The sequence below is a fragment of the Lolium rigidum genome, chromosome 6 (assembly GCF_022539505.1).
Source record: "Lolium rigidum isolate FL_2022 chromosome 6, APGP_CSIRO_Lrig_0.1, whole genome shotgun sequence".
Taxonomy (NCBI): domain Eukaryota; kingdom Viridiplantae; phylum Streptophyta; class Magnoliopsida; order Poales; family Poaceae; genus Lolium; species Lolium rigidum.
In genome coordinates, this window is record NC_061513.1 from 146,309,691 (window position 1) to 146,326,126 (window position 16,436).

At 45.0% G+C, this 16,436-nt stretch overlaps 3 protein-coding genes across 5 annotated transcripts; 2 read left to right on the top strand and 1 right to left on the bottom strand.

Moving 5' to 3' along the window:
- Positions 1-1,067: 1,067 nt before the first annotated feature.
- LOC124663393 (cold-regulated 413 inner membrane protein 1, chloroplastic-like) lies at positions 1,068-2,920 on the top strand. Its single transcript, XM_047201101.1, has 6 exons — positions 1,068-1,216; positions 1,376-1,495; positions 1,683-1,778; positions 1,894-1,958; positions 2,548-2,617; positions 2,755-2,920. The coding sequence occupies exons 1-6, from the start codon at positions 1,068-1,070 to the stop codon at positions 2,918-2,920; spliced, it is 666 nt and encodes a 221-aa protein (XP_047057057.1).
- A 1,477-nt stretch (positions 2,921-4,397) lies between these two features.
- On the top strand, positions 4,398-7,001 carry LOC124665930. Its single transcript, XM_047203286.1, has 7 exons — positions 4,398-4,507; positions 5,710-5,842; positions 5,967-6,029; positions 6,169-6,216; positions 6,321-6,380; positions 6,701-6,758; positions 6,839-7,001. The coding sequence occupies exons 2-7, from the start codon at positions 5,726-5,728 to the stop codon at positions 6,907-6,909; spliced, it is 417 nt and encodes a 138-aa protein (XP_047059242.1). The 5' UTR covers positions 4,398-4,507; positions 5,710-5,725; the 3' UTR covers positions 6,910-7,001.
- Positions 7,002-12,221: 5,220 nt separating this feature from the next.
- On the bottom strand, positions 12,222-14,892 carry LOC124663666. Of its 3 annotated transcripts, none has more exons than XM_047201337.1 (7): positions 14,736-14,892; positions 13,734-14,555; positions 13,496-13,648; positions 13,167-13,385; positions 12,879-13,077; positions 12,720-12,800; positions 12,222-12,636 (listed from the first exon to the last, which is right to left on the bottom strand). In XM_047201337.1, the coding sequence occupies exons 2-7, from the start codon at positions 14,541-14,543 to the stop codon at positions 12,599-12,601; spliced, it is 1,500 nt and encodes a 499-aa protein (XP_047057293.1). In that variant the 5' UTR covers positions 14,544-14,555; positions 14,736-14,892; the 3' UTR covers positions 12,222-12,598. The 3 variants fall into 3 exon arrangements, with proteins under 3 accessions (XP_047057293.1, XP_047057294.1, XP_047057292.1); XM_047201338.1 differs by having other exon boundaries at positions 12,744-12,800; positions 13,734-14,601; XM_047201336.1 differs by having other exon boundaries at positions 13,734-14,601.
- Between the last annotated feature and the right edge of the window lie 1,544 nt (positions 14,893-16,436).

Below are 16,436 nucleotides of genomic sequence, written 5' to 3' on the forward strand. Positions count from 1 at the left end.
CATCATCGCCCCGCAACTCGATTAAACTCCATCATCTCCCTGGTGCTTCTTCACAGTACCGGGTGGTGGCTGGAGACCTTCTACGCCAGACCTCTGTGGTGGAGGTTGGATTTCGGAGGTGGAGCTGGCTAGGTCGTCTTCAATAAGCACAGCGGCGAACTAGAGTGGGCGGGTCCATGTATTTCTTCATCTTCCGCTGGCCATCGTGTTGATGGGCATGAAAAGGTTCGAGGACGTGTACTTCACTGCAGATCTGGGGAGCGGGATCTTCCTGAAACTGCAAACAAGGAGATCTCTGGGAGCTCATCCTCAGCGGCACTCGTCGACAGCCTGATGTCACCCTAGCGCCGACCCTCATGGCTACGGCCGCTTCGAGCGCTAGCATCGACATGTGCTACCTCACTTTCTTCCTCCCCGTCGGTGTGCCAGATGAGAGGATCTTCCGGAGCTGCGTCATGGCATTCATCACCTGCACTGTCCCAAGTGGTGTCGTCCCCGGTGACAGCGTGGGTGGCCGTGGTGGCGAGCTCTTCGTTGTCGGTCGAGAAGGACCCAATGGCATTTTCAAATTTCTTTTGAGGGTGCTTGTTTCAAAAGTAGTGGGCTATGCTGTAATTTCCTTTTCCTTTGAGGTCCTCTATGTGTCATGTAATCTTTTTTTTTAAGATATGTGTCATGTAATCCTACGGCTCCTATTTAATGCAGTTTCCAGGTACTTCGAGGCACATCCTGTGTTAAAAAAACACTAACCATCAACAACGGATAACAACAAGGCCCACACAGAAGCCCACAGCCCGTGAGGCCGCACCAGTCCACCGCCCACGCGGTTCAGCTCAACCGAGCCGTGAAGGCCTCACTGTCACTGGTCACTGGTCAGTGCGCTGAGCGAGCATTTGGCAACGCGCGGCAAGCCTCGGCAGTCGCCACGTTGCCTCTACAGAGCAACCAGCGCCCCGCCGAGCACGGATCACTACCGAATTCATTCATCGCCGCTAGTCTAGGTTCAGAGCAGGGTGTACAGTGTGACCTCCGATCATCCACGGGCACCCATCTAATCCACCTCCGAAATGTCCATCTCCCTCCGCCTCGCCGTCCCGCCGTCGGCGCAGCCCCCCACGCTACGCCGCCGGCAACTGAACCCGAGAGCCCGCTGCAGCAATGCCGTCGCTGCAGCCATTGCGCCGGTTGCGTCGTTACGGCCGCCACGCGCGCTCAGGTACAGTCCTGTCGAGTTGTACTACTAGCTATGTGTCGCGCGCACGGCTTTCGTCTGCGTCGAGTAGCTCGCCAACAAAACGCTGCATAGCTATAATTTGGCTGGATGACAAGAAGACTAGACTAGCGGATTCATCATGGGTTTTCTGGCGATCTGCAGGGGAGCCGCGCCTCGACCGGCGGACCCGTGGTGGCGCCGCCGAGGAGACGCCGCCGTGTGCAGCGCGTCAGCGCACGTCAGCGCCGAGACTATGCAGTGGGCGTCCGTCGGGGCCGCCGCGTGAGTACTCAACTGAAACCGACCTTAGCCTTCCTTTCTATGTGCAGGCCTACATGTTTAATTATTACCAGTTGTAATTACACGAGTTTACCCGTGTGTGTGGACAGAGGTAACTTATAACTGTAATCTGTAGACTGCTGTGCAGTTCTGATTCTAAGAAGGGATGTGTTGTTTTCGTTCTGTGCAGTTTATTGATGCTTGCGAAGGGCACGTCTGTACACAAATCCTTCCTTGTCCCTTTCGTTGCTCTGCAAGCACCTTCTGAGGTCATCGCATGGATCAAGTAAGGTGCCAGCATTTGGCAGAAGATAAGAAACAGAGTTTTCCATTTGCACATTCGTTGTATCGTACTGTCTGCTGAGACGAGCTTAATTTGTGACAACAACCTTCATTTTCAGAGGTGACTATGGTCAATGGACAGCTTTTCTTGGGCTTCTTCTGCGTCTACTGTACTTCATTCCAGGTATAACTGTATAAGAGTAGAGTACCAAAGTAATTGATGCATATATTATTTGATATTTCCTTTCCCCCACTAGGCCGCTACAGGGAACTTTTCGTTAGTAACCTTTTGTTATCATGTTTTCTTGATGATATATAAGGGCTTGTTTGATTCAAAGGATTTGCAAAGGAACTGTATAGGATTTTTACCCATAATTTTTTTCCCTATAGAATCCATTTGATTTAAATGATTGAACCCTACAAAATTTCTATGGATTGCTTTCCTATACCACAATTCCGCAGGATTTCTAGAATGGGGTTAGACCTCTTGGTAATTTTCTATGTGTTTATGACAACTATGACATGTATTCAATCTCTATAAAAATTTCATGCGTCTTTCCTGCGGTGCAATCAAATGATTTCTGCAACTAATTTCTGGGTTTTTTTATTCCCATAGGACTTCATATGCCATGACACTGTTCCTAAGTTTTTCCTATCCCTATGTTTTTGGAATTGTTTGAATCAAACATGCCCTTATTGACTTTCGTCAGCGCTGGTTTGACAAAATCTAAATCCATGACTTTGTCATACTATCTCCATCTGTACAATTGTAGGTGAACTGGAACTTCCCTTGTCGACGATGCTTTTCATTAGCATAGCTCCTCACCAGTTTATGAACTTGAGGTACGAGAGATTGTACTTACATCTGAAGAACTTCAAAGTTCTGACGTGTAGAGTTACGGCTAACGTTTCTGTATACCACACACTGCGTGCCAGTTCGATGAATGATTCCTAACGTAACTTGTGTAATCTTGTGACAGGGGGACTCAAGACTCTGTAATATTGTCCTTGATGATTGCAGCTTACCTCGCGTTCCAGCATTTCACTGGGGCCAGAAGTGTTAGGAAGGCCTTCGATCGTGGAGCGATAGTCGCAACCTTGTCCATCATCTGCATCACGCTTATCCCTCTCCTGTTCTTGTTCTAATTAATTCCTGTTAAGGCGCTGAAGTTTTGCTCGCCACAACTTCTGGAAATGGGGAGATAGAAGTGCAGGAGGCTGAGAACCTGCAGAAAATAATGGGGAGATAGAAGCGTTGTGTTGCAAGATCCTATCATAACTTGGGGCCTTTACCCTGTTGAGAGCAGCTTCTCATTCACCTATTGGTTTAGGCCATTAAGCATTTCATTTAGTATGACATGATATGGTTCGGTAAAGTTTTCATCGAAAGGTTCAGTATAGTTTTTCATTTATGCGTGGCTTGTTTTTTCTGAGAGAAAAATGTAAACAATGTTAAAATATTCTTGCTTCAAATTTTTTCGGACCATTGTTGAGATGTCCGTGCCTCAGTCGAACGCTAACTTTTCAGATATTTGGAAGAGCATGATGCCAGGGCGGCAAAGGCTGCAATAGTATAATCAGTGCCACAGAATCAGATTCTGATGTTTCTTTTGGTAGTTATCGATATATGGGATTGCTGACGATTTTCGGAAAAACAAAGTAAAACTTTAACTATAGCGCTCTGTAAATCCAGATCACATATTGTTGTTAGCTTGTTATGCAGCGGAAGTAGTAAAGAAGAAGCAAAACACAGCATATAAGCCAGGAAATATTGCAACCAATTATTTCGCTTCAACTTACGCATAAATCCAACATCTGAAATGGCTGTAAATTGTAGCACTCCGCACAAATTCATAAGAAGTTCACAGAAACTCCAAGAAGAGGCTAGACCTAATGAAAATATCATTCCTGTCTTTCTGTGACGCACCGAAAGAGCAACTTTTGCACATATGTGTTTTTGAGTAACAAATAAATTTTAAAATAGTGGGATATATTTTGTAACGGCGACATTTTCTAGGTGCTAAGGAAGCTATAGCGGAACTAAACCATTTAACCTTTTTCTGCAAACAAGAGAACTAAAAAAATTAGGCATCAAATATTTATATCATCTAGAAATATGACAATACATTCATTGATTCAATGATAAAAACTTTTGACTGAAAATCATGATAATTGTAGTAAAAAAGTAGTCCATAACTAGTTCTAACTTTTAAATTCAGATATTAAATATTTGAAATTAGCGAGAGAAATAGCCCTATTTAACGATTTAGTGCGATTTAGCAAGCTATTAGTAAGAAATTCTATTTAGTGCTAAAAGTGCATATAGGTTTAGCGAGAGTGTTGTGAATCCGCTATAGCAAGAAGAGATAGGGAGCTGTTAAAAACTTTGGTAACAAACCATGACATGTGAATCCTCTAAATGGTCTGAAAATCACATGCTCGTGTATAAAACAATAAATTAATTACTACGCTCTCCCCTCTCGAATGTACAAGTGGGGGAGGTGATTGATTCACGCTGCCTTGTTTACGGACCGGACCAGATATACTCTGGGCAGAATGGCAGATTCGCACGCAGCGTATATCGAACTGCCACACCATAAGTGAACCACCTCCTGAGTCCTGTCTCGCCTCTCGCCCCCCTCGCGACTGATCTCCAGTCTCATACTCTTCGCCACATCTCGGCTCCGATCGTCCGCGCCTGCCCTGCCCCGCTCCACGCCGCCTTCCTATCCGGTAATTCCCGCGGCTCCCCTGCTCCGGTTTCCTATCGATTCCTGGTTGCTTGTGACAGCGGTGGTGTGACGGCCTTACCCGGGTGCCTATCGATAATCGCGCAGTGATTAGGTCAAGCTTGTATGATGAGGCGGCGCGGTAGATCAATAGCAGTTTTTTTTGTAAGAAAATCACGTGACCGATAGCTGCAGGAATTCGTGTTGGAGCGTTCATGTTTCTGTCTTCCATGGATTTCCCGTGGAATACGAGCGCGCATGGTTTAGCATGTCTTGGTTCACTGTGTGCACGAATCTGCTAGGTCTACTTATTGAGATGTATGCATCGTTTTCCTAATCTGATTGTTTGGGGCTCTAGTTCAGTTGTATTGGGCTTTTTTTCCTAATGTTCTCTAACGTCATAGCAGCCTCTATGCGCACTGATTTTTTCTAAATCAAATTTGTAGCACTCTTCTTTCATAATTCAATTCTACTGCTATTTACTAGCACCATAAACTATTAACCTATAAGTGCACGAAAGAGTAAGGTAATTATGCAGGCCATGTAATTCTTTTTTTTTCTGGCTATTTCGATTTTTTTTATTTTCTGAGTAATGTGGGAATTTCTGAAAACCTTCTGTGGTAACAATGCCGACTCTATGCTCAATATCATTTACTTTGCTCCTATAACAAATGTGTTCAGTCTTGTCCCAAAAGAAGGTGTAAGCTAATGGGGTTTTCAGGTATTTGGTTTGAATCAGTGTGTTATGTGCATTTTTCTCAAAAAGAAAAGTGTCTTATGTGCATTTGAGAACTCCCATCAACGTAGCACAAGAAATATTTATGGTGACCTAATGAAGACATAGCTGTCTTGCTATTTATACAGACGTTTATTTCTTTGTGTGTCTGATTGAATGGATAACAATTTTGCTGTGACAAACAGTAAGCTGACATTTAATTTTCAGTCAGGAAGTACTGAAGCTGGACATGTTGAGCTCCCATAAAATATAAGTAATAATTGTTATTAACCCCCAACATGGAATAAATGAAGTGAAACAACTTATTTGTATTCTGGCTCTTATTTTGAAAATACACGAGCAACTTCACCCAAAATCTAAAATATTCTCTTCCTTCTTGTGTTATGTAAGCTACCGTTACATCTTAGACAATTTAGGTTTGTATCATGAATGTGGATTATAGTTCACAAGACTGAAGGAATATCTGGCAGCTTAATTTCACTAGTCATGTCCTCTGAAGATGCAAGTAGCCAAGTGAGGCCTGAAGGAAATGTTTCTAGTGAAAAGGTAGAAGAAACTCAAGACCAGAATGATGGCAGTGGGATGCCCTCGCCCAAAGAGGAGGTACTGTCTTTACCCAGCACCGTTTTTTTGGCGGTCTTGGGTGTATTAGTATTCACGTTACCTTTGTTCCAAAATTGTATGTCTACATGTTAATATAGCTATGTGCTCATATGAGTATTCGTAGGAGGCAGCAATCAAGAAAAAATATGGAGGAAGGATGCCCAAAAAGTCACCACTTATATCTAAGGTCAATGCCATTGTCTTATTGTGTATTCATTTCCCCTTTCAAATTAAAGCCTTGTAATCTTTATTATGGAAAGTAACACAGATGTATAGTTAAGTTTTATTTTCAATTAAACTGATATAAACTCAATTGGAAATATCAGGACCAGGAACGAGCTTTCTTTGACTCTGCTGATTGGGCTTTAGGGAAGGTAAGACTTCCCTTTGAAAAGCTAATTTGTGATATCAACCATTGAGAAAATGTAAATATGAAATGCCATTATAAATATTTTACATCTTTTTTTGTTTGCCACAGCAAGGTGGAGGTGCCAGCAAGCCTAAAGGGCCCCTCGAAGCTCTTCGACCAAAACTTCAGGTATCGATAATACTGCTCTCATCAGCTGCAAAACTTCAGCTTTTGCATTCAGTATTCTGTTTTTAGTGTAAGATGTATGGTTGAAAGATCTGTTCCTTGTACTGTAAAATAAGTGGATATACATTCAGATTTAGCTAACTTTGCAAAGTAGATTGTGGAGACGGGGACGGTATTCATGCTGCACCCAATATGCTATTTTTCATCGCTGAACATAGTAATGTGGAAGTCAACTTGCAATATAATATGTCGTTTCCATCAACAAAAAATAATATGTTGTGCCAAGTTCATCTTCACTTTAGTGTCTACCAATCAACTTTCAGCCTACTCAACAAAATGCACGTGCCCGGCGATCTTCTTACGCATCTGCAGACAATGATGGTACTTCTTATCTGCACAACCTGATCAGTGAGCTACTTGAAGTCCCAGCCTCACACAGCATTGTTGTTCTTTTTCTGTAGAGAGCTTGAGTCTGCCTGCCGAGGAGTTGATGCAGAACGATGGCCCAGCTGAAGACAAGAATCAGGAATAAGTACTATCCGCCCCACGCTTCTTATGCGGAATGTTTTCGCTGTACTCCTGACAAAACTTTGACATGGTAATATAATAATTAGCGCCGGTGCCTATAGTACTCCCTAGGTTGAGCACTTGAGCTCTGCAGTTTTAGCTGCGGTATATCCGGCTTCTACGACATTCAGCTGCCCGTTCTTAATTTCTGATACCTGAACCAGCTAGGAATGAACATTTCATGATGGTGATGTTTTAGTACCGATGTGTAGGAAATCAATAACAACAATGAAATATCAGACTTTAACTCGCCTTGGATGAAGATGACTATGATACAGTTCATCCTCCCAATGCACCTTCTTTTTCTCTACAGCAAATCCAGTGTCACATTGAATGTGATATGTTATTATGTATGGTATAAGAGGAATCAAAATCTTAAACTGTCGCGGAATACCACACATACTTCCAGCACACAAACTACTTTTGTAGTACAAACATATATACTCTCGGGTTCTACCTTTACACATTTGGGTATCATCGGCATACAGTCGGTGCTACTGTTACACCCGAATTTCACCCACATTCATTTTGTATCACCCCCGCATAGCCTTAACACCTTAAGAAATGAACAATAGTTTAAAAATGTGAAAGGGGTTGCACTAAACAAAAATTGGAAGCCCTGAACAAAAAATGTCGATGTACCAACCACACCCCCACAATGGTAACTGAAAGCTTTCACAAACTATTGTTCTTCAGCTTTTCACATATAAATTGGTTTGGAGATGTTGAGACAGACAGAAGTATACAGATAGGTCCAACCATACTGGATGGTACATTAGTGAACATAGAATTACCTGCCAATGATGCCATGACCATGCATGTCTGAAACTTGTTGAGAAGTGTCAGTGCAATCTCAATGGCACATTGACAAGTGACGAGGGATCACCTCGGCAATGCCTACGTATTGTAGACTAGGGTTTCGGGAGAGAGCGACGATGGAGATTCCGGGGACGAGATTAGGCACACGACGTACCCAGCTTCGGGTCCCCTCGGTGGAGGATCCCTACGTGCTGCTAGCAATCCAATATATGATCATTGTATGTTTACAGGGTGTCGCCATAGGCGGATCTATGTTGTCTCTATTCTGCCTATCTGTTGTCCTCTCTATTTCGGGTGCCCTGGCTAGCTTTATATATGCAACCAGCCTAGGGTTTTACAAGAGTCCTAGTCGACTACTTCTTCGGGTTGCCTTGTTGGGCCTTCTCCATATTGGGTCTTCTCCATATTGGCCGAGCCAGGTATACTAATAATGGGTACCCGAAGGGTATGCCCATGTCAGTAGCCCCCGAGTTTATAGGGAAGTCGAAGACTTGCGTAGAAACTCCAAGCATAACCATCTCCGAAGTCGAAGAAATACAAGGCGAGGTCCATGTCGTAGATCATGTGTAGCGTAGATGATGTCGACGATTCTTGAAATTATTTTTCTATCGGGTGCGCGACAGCGCTCCCGATGGGAGTAGCCCCCGAGTCTATGGGTAAGTGCTTGCACTTAGGCATAGACTCAAGTTGTACTACTCGAATGAAGAACTTAACTATATTTCTGGAAGACTTGATGAAATCCATGTGCTCCCGATGGGAGTAGGCTCCACTCGAGTCGTAGAATCGAGTTGAGTCTACAAACCTTAATTGCCGTAGATGCTGTCGAAGTTATCTTTCTATCGGGTGCGCGACCAGCGCTCCCGATGGGAGTAGCCCCCGAGGCTACAACCAAGTGTTTGCACTTGGGTGTAGGCTCAACTTGCTTTTAATTGACTCCACAATTTTTCCTCTTTCTTATCGGGAGGGTGAACAATACTCTCGATAAGAGTAGCCCCCGAGCCTATGAGCAGGTGCTTGCACCTAGGCATAGGCTCAAGTTGTACTACTCGATAAACAACTTGGCACAGCCCCTCTTTTTATCGACTCCAGGCCGTTGCTATTTTTATTTGACATCCCTATCTATTTTGTACAGGGATAATGGTAATTGGGGCTAGTTCATCTGACGGATCAGGTACTAGTTAACTGCTCTAGTGGCAATCCGCAAAAACCTACTTCAAGATCACGTCCCTGGACATGATCGGGATACTGGTGTTAACTCGACAGGTGCCGCTTAAGGTCTTACCATTCTGTCGAGTCCCAGTCATATTTTATCGGGTACCTAACGCGTCCGTTAGGATTTTTCTTCGTATCTGTTGATACGGATAAAAGTAGCAGAGCGCAGTCTTTGGCGATGCTACGCCACACAGAACGGATCTGGGGTCTTACCTTCGCAGAGTTTTGCGGCATTCAGAGATTGTTCGCGACTTTTAGCGCTCTGAGAATATATTGTCGAGTGCCTTGTTCGGCTGATGCAATGACCCATTTTGCGGGTTCTTCTATATTTCCTCGGGCGTGATGAGACAGCCGAATATATTTGGTTCTTCTATATTGTCGGGTACATCACCGATGCTCTTGCTCGGAACAAATGACGAGTCAATGGACCCGAAGATTTGCCCATCCTCTCTCTTCTTCTTCTTCTTTTTTTTTTTTTTTTTTTTTTGGTTCCTCCTTGATGAAAATTTCGTCGAGTTCTTTTTTCTTCGGATCCTCCTTGAGGACAATTCTTCGGATCCTTTTTAAGGAAAATACTTCGGGTCCTTATTGAGGATACTTTCTTCGGGACCTCCCTGAGTATAATTCTTCGGGATCTCCTTGAGGACAATTCTTCGAGACCTCCTTGAGGAAAATTTCTTCGGCTTCATCCTCGAAGACAATTCTTCGGGTTCCTCCTTCAGGGAAATTCTTCGGGTTCCTCCTTGAGGATAATTTTTCGAGACCTCTTGCACAAATAAACAAACGTTTTCTATCTTTCCCTTGATTCTCTTTTTCACATGCGGTGTCAGATGCTCAGATTCGATGATATGTAAAGTGAATATACGCCGCGCAGCCCTCGAGCATCGGGTGCGGCAAAAGTAGATGATAATCAACTTTGTGTAAGATAAAGGAACACTTAGCTTTATTGGGTACGATGGAATCGACGCACGATGAAGTCTTCGACTGCATAGAAGAAGTCGAACCGAAGTAGAAACCACCAAATAGCGATAATAGATGCCGCCAAATTGTTGATGAAGAGATAGCCGAGCCCCGAGCGCTGCTGGGGTGACATTCGATTGTTACTTAGATGCTCGTAGTCGCAGCTTGCGACCCAAGGCGAAGACATGGTCGAGCCCCGAGTGTTAGCCGTGATGTCGGAAGAAGTTGACTGAGTCGCGGCGTCATATAAGGTGAAGCCATTTAGGATGAAGCCATAGACAATAATATATGAAGATGAATCCCGGATGAAGTATTTGAGATGAATCCATATTGAAGATTACGCCATTAAATATAGAGCATATATTGAAGATAAATCCATCGATATCATAGAGGATGAATCCATTGGCCCGAAGAATCCAAGAATAACCGTAGAAGATGAATCACTGATATCATAGAAGATGAATCCATTGACTCGAAGAATCCAAGAATAACCATAGAAGATGAATCCGCTGATATCATAGAGGATGAATCCATTGACCCGGAAATACATCGGGTAGTATTGTATAAGTGAACCAATTATTAACCAAAGAAAACCAATCCAGTGATCCGAAGAAATTGAATCCACTGAGCCGAAGAAGATAAAGCCACTAGGTCGAAGAAAATAATTCCACTAAGCCGAAGAAGATATATCCAGAGCCGAAGAAAAGAAAATCACCAAGTAACCGAATATATTTGTGATAACGGAGTAATGGCGCAGCCCCCAGTGTTTGGGTGAATTTTCTGTAGTAATGTAATGATGCAACCCCCGAGTATTCGAGTTTGGCGAAAATAAATAATAACTGACTTCTTTGCAGAGAAACACTTAGCTTTTTTATCGGCTGCAGCGGCGCCTGACCGGAAGTAGTCGATGTAGTCACACGACGCCTGGTCGGAAGTAGTCAATGAAGAGGGCGCAGCCGATGTGTCGGGTCCACGACGGCGATCCCCCGGGCATATCAAATGCGCGTTGTTAAGTGCGCGACAGTGGACGCGTGATGGCGAACGGTATTGACACAGTAAAGTAGTCGAAGCTTATTTCTGATCTGCAGTTATGTTACGGCGCAAAAAACTGCGCGCAAATAATAGCACGGACCAAAAATATTTGACCCAAAATAAATTTGCAAAGAGTATTGTACTGAAAATATAGCACCTTGTAGTTTTTGTGTCGGAAATCGAGAGTTCGCCACAAACGAGTATGCCCTCGCAGGTCCATACTGGCGAATCCACGAGTGATCAAGTCTTGATCAATTACGTCGGGTGGCGAAGATCTGAAGTATGTAGCCATTATTTTTATGCCATCTTGATTCTGTGAATTTGCTCCTGCCGATGCCCATCTTCTGATTGGTATGCTAATTCTGAACCCGGCCGATGCGGTACGTGAAGACGTCATCGTGGCCTGATGTGCCGGCCAAGAACTGAATTGTCCTTGAAATAAACGCGATGTATGGTAGTGCTAGAAGCAGTCCCGAGAGATTCCCTTGCAAGCAGCCAATTCCTTTTCTTCTTTTTTCTTTGCCACACACGATCTGTTGGTAAGCAGCGGAAACTGATCTTTCACCTTTGAATGAAACAAACCGGAAGTTGATCGTACTCTCAATACGGAAGCAATCTCTCTGTCTGTCGCAGATGAAGAGCCCAATGAATAGCTTTGTCGTCGTTCGCTTGATTTCGCTCCGCGCACGAAAAAGTTTAGCCATCCGTCGGATGAAGTTGTTGACGATGAATTTCCAGATCTTCAGATGCGATTGTTCATGATGAAGGATCTCGCCTAGATGACAAAATCCAGTCGTCGCTATTTCCCACAGACGGCGTCAATTGACGAGGGATCACCTCGGCAATGCCTACGTATTGTAGACTAGGGTTTCGGGAGAGAGCGACGATGGAGATTCCGGGGACGAGATTAGGCACACGACGTACCCAGGCTTCGGGTCCCCTCGGTGGAGGATCCCTACGTGTCTGCTAGCAATCCAATATATGATCATTGTATGTTTACGTGGTGTCGCCATAGGCGGATCTATGTTGTCTCTATTCTCGCCTATCCGTTGTCCTCTCTATTTCGGGTGCTCCAGCTAGCTTTATATATGCAACCAGCACTAGGGTTTTACAAGAGTCCTAGTCGACTACTTCTTCGGGTTGCCTTGTTGGGCCTTCTCCATATTGGGTCTTCTCCATATTGGGCCGAGCCAGGTATACTAATAATGGGTACCCGAGGGGTATGCCCATGTCAACAAGTACACAAAAAAATGATTGGTTAAGCAGATGAGGGAGAACAATGCTAGTGTGGATAGAGTTTCCAGCATTATCTGGTGTTTCTTTGCGACCATAGAGGACGTGCCCCCACCAACCGATTGCAGAAGAGACTACGAAGCAACCGAAGCCATGAGCAATAAAAGTTCACATGTAACGTGAAAATTAAGTTGATGATGAAAACCTAAGATACTATTCTACAAAGACAATGGAGATCTTAATGACATGACAGCTGCTGATCTAAAGTTCACATAGAGCGTGCAAGTTGATGCTTTAAATCAGGAGCTGCTCATATGGCCTACTCTGCTGCCGAGTTAGTCTGAACTGATGAAGGACTGCGAGGTAAGCGGTTGTTCATCGTTGACCATCAAAGCATGCTATCTTGTACAGTTTCCCCGGGTCTTCTTGCGTTGCCCTACAGAAAAAAAGTGTTGTGATCAAGGAATGAGAGAATATGTATCCCGTGTCATGTCTTAACAACGAAAAATGGACGATTACCTAAAATCTGCTGTATGGCTCTACCTGTTACTGTAGAGTGTAATTGGGACTTGCGTTTTCTAGGTGTGTGATGTGCGTTTCCTTGAGATGAAAAAAGTTGTTGGTTAGTTACACGAAGAAGGGGCGGAAATGCTGAAAAATAACTCCAATGTTTCTCACCAGGAATTGCATGTGGCGATCTCAGTAAACAATCGGTTCGTCCCAATGCTCTGCAGCAACAGCGGTTCTCGGATATAGAGCCAAGAAGTTGGTCCATAAAGCTAAACATCGCAACTTGGTAACTGTTGCTAATTTGAGATATACTTTCCATTATTTGTGCATTGTGTTCTTCCAAAATGGCTGCAAGCGGGTGGCCCACCTACGTTTGGATTGGAACATTACTTACGTAAACAGAGCAGAAAGAAATTGGATGTAATATGAAGAAATACTAAGAAATAAATGACTCACAAGTGACGGGTATTTCAGTCGGAGATGGTTGGAGAAATCTTCTGGTCCAGTCTCGGTGAAGCTGCTTCGTAGCATGGGATTAATTGGGATGTGCTGATCTTCCGTACCACCAAAACCTGGGCTGTGACAGGGCAGGTCAGAAGCTATGTCTGCTTGGTTTGTTTCTGGAATGAAGGGCTCTTCAGAGTGGCTTTGGCATACATCTTGAGCACATCTAAACTGCCATGTGAATTGAACAGGAAGGAGATATAAGATGTAAACATGCTCACATGCTATTATGTGATGGCATATACTGTATGTTTGAAATATGAAACTGGGAGAAGTCTCACATTAGCTCCAGCGAATGATGTATCTCCACCCACATCGTTAGTGATCATTTCTGTCATCTTCTTAACCGACTCATAGTCAAAAAGACTAATCCTTGGTAGACCTTCCTGTGTCTTGGAAAGCGGACCAAGATCAAGATTGTCCAAGTAGAATACCTGCCGACATGTGCACATTCAAATATTAAGGTTTGAGTTGAACCAAATTAGCATGATATACAAAAAGAGCAGAAAGAAACATGACCTGCAGAAAAACGTGGCAGCCAACAAGATTTATGGTCTTGTGCCGGTTGCGGATGTCTGATTTCAATTTCCGAACAGCTCGGATCAAATGCTCGAGTACATAACGACACCAGTTGAATTCTTTAATCCGAGAGGTATCGTTGAGTGCAGCCCAGAAATCTATGCCGATGTAGTCATACTTAGTTGATGGAGCCAACAGGTGTCCAACAACAAAAACAAGAAAAGCTATCTTGAAGCAATCTATCTGGACCTTGCTGGAATCTTCATTGATATCATCTCTCAGGAGGTAAGCCTCCGCGGCCTTTAGACTATGTGCGCCTTTGCTCAAATTGGAAGAAACACGGAGGAACTCGATGCAAGCTTCGGATGGCTCGGGTGTATCTGGAGATATCAATCTGGTGCCGCATGGGAGACCGAATACCTTCTCGACATCATGATCCTTGATCTTTAGAATCCTCTCCTCATCTATTCTCAGTTCATTCGACTCGACTCTTTCCATTAGCCAGGCGCTGAATTTCAAATTTAGCCTTGTTAGCATCCGAATCTTCAGCATCCCACCGAAGCCTATTTCTTCTACTAAATTCCTCTTAAATTTACCAAACTTGCGCACAACTGAGCACACCTTCTGCACTGAAATCCTTGACGTGACAGCAGGTGCGGATCCAGGAGCGTGTGTTGCTTCACCTGCATCGGCGTCTATGTCGCCAGCTCCATGGTCCCTGCTGCTATTCCCTGTGAATGCGGCGGCGTCTCGCTGATCTTGTTCCAGTGTGGGGGCACGCAATGCCGCCTGTTCTAGTGTCGCCTCCATGAGATGAACTAGCTGACAACACCAAAATAGTTGTTGCTCACTCGTCTAGAACAAATCGCTGAAAAAAAAGGATTTACGATTGAGCGCGTGATGGATCCACTGAACAAATGGAGCAAGGACGCTCGTCATACCCAACCCTAAGATTAATCTAGTAGATTCGTGAGAGACCATGAGTACTTGCGGGGAAATTACCTGGCTAAGATAGCAGATCGCCTCGGCGTCTCCCAGAACAGGGCCTTGAGCCGACGACCGCCGCTCACTGAGCTCTCCCTGGTTCGATTGCCATGGATTGTTGCAGGTGAGGGGATGGCCGGATGGCGGGATGGGTGACGGCGTAGGAGTGGGTGCTTGCCTGCGCAGTGCCTGGCCTGAGCCTGATTGCACAGTTGGGGGTTGGAGAAGCCACGGTAATAATTTTTTACATGACATTTCGTATTAATGGCAAGCTGCCAACTACCACATATTTGCATGGTGAAATACAGTAACTGGGCGAGTTAAGAGCATCTCCACTCTCCAGCCGTCCTCCCTTTCGCGTCCCGCAGAGGTCATTTGCCGGCCGAACGGGGACGGTCTCAAAATCGGTTATTTTTTTTCGAATAGGAAAGGTCCCGAAGGACCTAGGCTCATCATAAATCGCAGCTAGGTCGTCACTCTCCTCATCTAAATCGCCGCTAGTCCATAGCCTCGGAGATACAAAAAAGCAGGTTCCTTCGCATTATGCTAGCCGTGGGATCCGCCGCGGTGGAAGGCGTCTCCTCCGCCACTGTTGGTGTAGTGCTTGTAGTTGTCGCCGTTGGTGGAGTGCTCATCGCCGTTGGTGTAGTGCTCGCCGTCGGTGCCCTTTCGTGGAAGATCATGGCATGTTGCTCGTTGTACCAAGCCCTCGTCTCGGCATCCATGGTGTACTAGTGTCGGCCATTAGAATGGCCAAGTCCAGCGACGGGGCTAGCCCAGAATTTGGGGGGGTGGGGGGGGGAGGGAGGGGCAAAAGAGAGAGTTTGTAAAGTTTGGGAGGGGGGCAAGTGACTCTATTTCTTCTCAGATAGGTCCGTAATTTTTTTTCTTCAAAATACTGCAAAGTCTGGGGCCGTGGCCAACTCTGGCTTGTACATAGCTCCGGTAGTGGCCAATTCCTTCTCCCGCTTCTTTGTCGTGGCGTTGGCTTTGAGTGGGCCGATCTTCACTTCTTGTTTCTCCAACATCGTCGACCACCTCGCATCGGTTTTTTCCTCCATCGCATTCGCGGCTGTCAGCGTCGATGATACACTTCTCGATAGAAGATTGCAGCTGGTCTCTCCTTCACCGCCTTGTTCCGAACACGGTAGAATCGAAGCTGCCCTCTGTGTTTCTCCAACATCGCCGACCATTGGGCGTTTGTACAGTTTGGTGGACGTTCCTTCGACTGTCGTGGCTTCTTCACCTTCGTCGGTGGTGTGGCTTCATCGGCGAGACGCAAACCATTGAATTTCCTCGCCGACATGCTGTCGGGCGACATGCTGTCGCAAGCGATGCGGCAAGGAGGGCGCAGCGGTGAGGGAAATAGCGGGAATTGTGGCGGCGGGGCGGGGAAATGGGGCGGGGGGAGAGAGGGAAATGGTGGGAATATTCTCCCTCTCATGCCGACAACACTAGCCCACACCGTTTTTTGCTTCCGCTGGTGGGATACCAAGGGATTACTCTCCCGTTATTATAAAACTTAAATGCTTTGCACCCGCGGCGATCCAAAGCTTGGCCTCATCCTTGATGATTTGAAGTAAGATGGTTAGAGGTGCTGATTTATTGTTGAAGACTCTTGCATTAGGAGCGTTTTATTAGGGTTTAACGCCAGGTTTCCGTTCTCGTCCGAGCAAACATGCTTTACAATTGTTAATCGTATACATCGGACGTATACTC

Coding starts and splice junctions, on each gene's coding strand:
- LOC124663393 (XM_047201101.1), top strand. CDS start 1,068: ATGTCCATCTCCCTCCGCCTCGCCGTCCCGCCGTCGGCGCAGCCCCCC. Junction 1,217..1,375: donor CGGCCGCCACGCGCGCTCAG/GTACAGTCCTGT, acceptor GGCGATCTGCAG/GGGAGCCGCGCCTCGACCGG. Junction 1,496..1,682: donor GCGTCCGTCGGGGCCGCCGC/GTGAGTACTCAA, acceptor CGTTCTGTGCAG/TTTATTGATGCTTGCGAAGG.
- LOC124665930 (XM_047203286.1), top strand. CDS start 5,726: ATGTCCTCTGAAGATGCAAGTAGCCAAGTGAGGCCTGAAGGAAATGTT. Junction 5,843..5,966: donor TGCCCTCGCCCAAAGAGGAG/GTACTGTCTTTA, acceptor GAGTATTCGTAG/GAGGCAGCAATCAAGAAAAA. Junction 6,759..6,838: donor CGCATCTGCAGACAATGATG/GTACTTCTTATC, acceptor CTTTTTCTGTAG/AGAGCTTGAGTCTGCCTGCC.
- LOC124663666 (XM_047201337.1), bottom strand. CDS start 14,543: ATGGAGGCGACACTAGAACAGGCGGCATTGCGTGCCCCCACACTGGAA. Junction 13,386..13,495: donor CATCATTCGCTGGAGCTAAT/GTGAGACTTCTC, acceptor TTCACATGGCAG/TTTAGATGTGCTCAAGATGT. Junction 12,801..12,878: donor ATCGCCACATGCAATTCCTG/GTGAGAAACATT, acceptor TTTCATCTCAAG/GAAACGCACATCACACACCT.